Source organism: Charadrius vociferus, unplaced genomic scaffold (assembly GCF_000708025.1).
Source record: "Charadrius vociferus isolate BGI_N301 unplaced genomic scaffold, ASM70802v2 scaffold413, whole genome shotgun sequence".
Taxonomy (NCBI): Eukaryota; Metazoa; Chordata; class Aves; order Charadriiformes; family Charadriidae; genus Charadrius; species Charadrius vociferus.
Window position 1 is genome coordinate 1,667,658 of NW_009647738.1, and position 4,287 is coordinate 1,671,944.

General features: G+C 51.9%; 1 protein-coding gene across 1 annotated transcript in view; it reads left to right on the forward strand.

Moving 5' to 3' along the window:
* Positions 1-3,362, forward strand: part of TXN2 (thioredoxin 2) — a 7,956-nt gene extending 4,594 nt beyond the window's left edge. The window contains exon 3 of the mRNA XM_009881868.1: positions 2,595-3,362. Coding sequence (XP_009880170.1) covers positions 2,595-2,711 — 117 coding nt within the window. The 3' untranslated portion in view covers positions 2,712-3,362. The remainder of the gene's footprint in view (positions 1-2,594) is intronic.
* Positions 3,363-4,287: the final 925 nt, after the last annotated feature.

The window sequence follows — 4,287 nt, forward strand, 5'->3', positions numbered from 1 at the left end:
GAGACATGCCGGCGCATTCCTTCACTCGAGCCGCCGTCTGCCCTTGGCTGCTGGCCCTACCGGCTTAGTACGAAGTGGGGACGCGTTTCCTGCGACTGGAAATGTCCCCAGTGCCTTTTCCCATCCGGTTATGCCCAGCACAAAAGTTCTTTCTCTGGGGATTCCTCCTTTTATCTAACACCTTTCATCTCTGGTTGAGGCCTTTTGCCACTGCTCCAGCCCATTCCTGACCTCTCACCCTGAGAGCAGAAAGGGAGAAGGAATACTTTTGTTTAATCTGCTGTCTTCCGAAATTCTTTAGATTCATCTCTTGCCTTGGCCCGTTGCCTGTGCGCGTGGCTACTGGGAAAGGGCAGCCCTGTCTCTGGCCGCTGCGGGTGGGCAGCCCTGGAGAGCTGCTGGATACAGGAACGGTCGTTTATCAGCAGAGCTCAGTCCTGTGTTACGCCTCATTCTGAAGCCTGGGTGAAATCCTTCCCCCTGCTCCGTTGCATGGCAGCTGAGCTTGTATAAAAGCCCCAATTTCAGATGGGAGAGAATTTCCTCGGTACAGGCGCTGCCAGGAATAGCCTGGATGGCCACGTTTATTTATTTATCTGTGTGCTCAATGCTGATCAAAAGCAGCATGACTTTTTCTCTAAAAATGCTTTTGAGGGAGGAGGCGGGTTGGTTTAGGTTCAGTGCAAATGGGACCAAGAAAAAAGAAAAAAAAAAAAGGAAAAAAAAAATACCCCAACTTTGCCTTCTAGAAATTCCCATGGCTTCTCAAGCAGCAAAACAAAGTACGTGCTCCGTTAATGGGCCGCCCTTGCTGCAGCTATCAGGAAGCTGGTCAAAAGTGTTGTGTTTTCTGGGCAGAGGCAACTTGCTCGGTGCCCCTGCTTCTCACCCAGCTCTGCAGTGCCAGCCCTGGACCTGCCACCCGTTCTCGGGGTTTGCTCACCACCGTGGAAAGGGCAGGAGATGGAGGGATTGAGGCTGCATGAAGCTCATGGGTGTGCTGGGCAGCATGTAGAGAGCCCTGTAACTTGGTTTTATCTGCTCCTCTGTAGTGCTTTGAAGAGTTGCCCTTTTCTCACTTGGCTCGTAATGGCCTGACGCTTGCTGTTGCTGGTTGGGCACACTGTTTTTTGGATGGAGCTGGGGTAACTCTGTTCATTATTAACCCACTCTGCAAACCAGAGGGAGGCTCAGCAGAGCTTTGCACCTTCTCGAGGAAGGAGAGACAATTGAGTGCAGTGCTGGTACCGTCCTTTCTCACCCCTAAATTCACAAGGGAGCACATTGGCGGAACCATCGCCAGTGCTGGGGCCAGAGCCCTCTGGATCCGCTCCCATCGGTCACTAGGAGGAGCTGAAGATCGTGCGTTGCAGCAGCCCTGGCGCTCCCATCCCTTCAGATGAGACTGCACAAGCCCTGGAGGACAGACAGACTGCAGGGAGCCACGCCGGACTGGCCAGCCAGGACCGGGTGGGAAGGGAAGCACAAACTGCCCCTTTCATCTTGGGCTCCCGATGGGAGAAAAGCCAGCCCTCTGGCGGGTTTCCCAAGGAAGGATTTACAGATCCTCGCTGGCAGCAGGGCTGGCAGCACGCACGGGAAGGCCCCGCAGGCTGGCGGGTAGGCAGCAGGCGAGATAAGGACAGGACAGGTTTCGGGGGGCAGGCTTTGCAGAGATAAGGGCGTCGAAGCTTGGGGTCAGAAACACAACCAGATCTCTTCCCAGTGCAGCTCTCCGAGCTCTGGTTGCTCCTTCTCTCGATCGTGTCCCCAGGGTCTCTGTCACCGGTCAGCCAGCAAGTCCCTGGGGAGCGTTGTCATTTCCACTGCTGTTTTCTTGGATAATTCCCAGAAAACTTTGTTCTGGACTAAAAAAAAAACAATGCCCGGAGCAGCACAGCTGCCTGCTGGCTCTGGTCAGGGGGACTTTCTCACTTCTTACCTAATCATTGGGGATCCGCAGTGGACAGCCACTGGTGTGTGACCAGCCACTGGAGTGTGACCAGCTAAACCACTGAAAATAGGAGCAGAAGAGGAAAGATGGGCTGGAAGGGGTTGTCGTTACTGTGATAGGATGGGGCAGGAAATCTGCCTGTGCAGACAAGCTGGGGACCCTCCTCTGGCTCCAGCCTGGTCTGGAGAACACAGGTCCAGTCTCATACCACCCTGGCCATAAAATGTCCGAAGGTCGTCATGTCTCAGAGGTATCCTGGTAAAAGACTGGGTTTGTTTGCTTATGATAGGACAAAGGGAAGGAGAAGAGGAATTTGGGCGGGGGGGGGGAAGCTTTACCTGTTTGTTTATATATTAGCTTTGGGTTTGTCTTTAAAAATTGGGGTGTTATTTAAACTCGAAAAGCTGCTCAGCCTTGACTTAAGCAGTTCAACGTAAGTCAGTGCAGAGATGAGGCCACAGGGAAAGGAGGAACATGGAGCTGGGCTGGGCTGTGTTTCGTGAGTGGACGTGCTATCCCTCAGTGGTCTATGTTCAGCTCCCCTGTAGCCACTTCTGTAGAGCCCCATTTGGAGCCTGGGTGCAGCTGGACTCCCCACAGCTTCTGCTTACCTGTGTCTCCCTGTTTCTCTTGCCCCCAGGTGTCAGCAGTGCCAACTGTGCTGGCTATGAAGAACGGAGATGTCGTGGATAAGTTTGTGGGGATAAAGGATGAAGATCAGCTGGAGGCATTCCTCAAGAAACTCATCGGAGCCTGAAGTAAAAGGGTGGCTGTACCTCTGCCTCTGGACACGTCCACATTGTGCATTCCTTGCCTTGGAGAGCTGAGGGGCACGTGAACTGCCTGCCTTGTATGACCTGTTTTTTTTTTTTCTGGTTTGGGGTGGGTTGTTTTTTTTTTTTTTTTGAGATGGACAGTGCTGTAACCCTTCCCTCCCACTCCCGCTTCTCTTGGGCAGCAGTAGTTGTAAAGGGCACTGAGGAACGGGGCTGCTTATTCTCAAAATGGGGAATGCAGCTGGAATTAGGAGCCTGTGTTTATCAGCAAAGAGCTGACGTGCAGAGCTGCTGCTGCTGAGTTAAGAGGAGGAATGTTTTTCTCTTTGCGTAGCATCTGATAGCACAGAGCAGAGGGCAGCTGCTCCCTGCAAGATGTGGGTACATACCTGCCCTGGGTGGGTTTATTTAAAGCTGAGAATGCCTCTGCCGTGTCTGCAAAACCTGTCTCTTTTGTCCCTCTGTCCTCGTGTCGTTGAGACAGATACAACTCCTCCACAAATCCATGGGCTCCCGTCATAATTTTATAAGAGAAAATAGAGAGAAGTATTTTATGGATCTCCTTTTGTAGGTCTGTAATAAAGAGAACTTTATCGGTCACTGCTGTCTAGCTGGAGAATAAAATTTGATTCTCAGAAATCACAGGGAAGTCCCTTCTCTGTCCAGAGAGGTGAGAGGGAGTATCAGCAGCACAGTGCTTGGTTTCTAACGATGGGTTGGGAGAGCACAGGTTACAGCTTGATCCCTACTGAAAGGTAATGTGCCAAAACCCAAGTAAGTGGATTACTTTCACGGGGCTTTCAGTGCTGCTTGTGAGACCCCATTTGGGTGCTGTGGGATCTGGGATGCCAGAAGAAGGACTCGCCTCCTGTGCGCAGAGGAACAGTGTCTCGTTGCACATAGGGAACCTGAGCTGTGCTCGCTCCCCCCATGCTTTTCTCCTTTCCTGCCCGAGAGCCTCCCTCTCCCTTGCGTGAATGATTAAATCTGCTCACGCAGGTGAGCCTTGCCAAAAGGCAGTCTTTTGACTTTAGTTGCCCTGACCTTTAGACTAAGGGAGGCAGTTGTGTGCTCGTATCGGGAGCAGCCTTCAGCCCTTCCCATCTCCTCCTCCTCCTATATACACCTGTTTCCAGTCAACCTGGCTTCTAAGTGCTCCCAGCCTCCTTGTGTGCTTATAGGCAGAGTACAGCACTGGGGCTGATGCCTGCTGTAATGCTTAATTCCTTTTTGCTTATCTAAGCTGCATGAGAACATTGTAAGTGCTTAATAACCATGTACAAGCTGCTTTTTTTTTTTTCCTTCCCAGCTTCTGTTTCTTTCAATCGCTCTTAACTCTGCTTTGGCGCTGCTCCATTTCACCTCCCTGGCATAGGTTGTTATGAGCAGCGAGGCATTTCTGCACCTGTGCAATAACGATTTATGACCTTTGAAGGAGCAGGGGAGTGGTGATGCAAGTCCTGGGTGTCCTGCTGCAACTGCAGTGCTGCAGGCATTGCTGCTCCCACCTGCTTTGATCACCCCAGGGCCCAGGCAACAGCATGAGTTGGTGCTGGT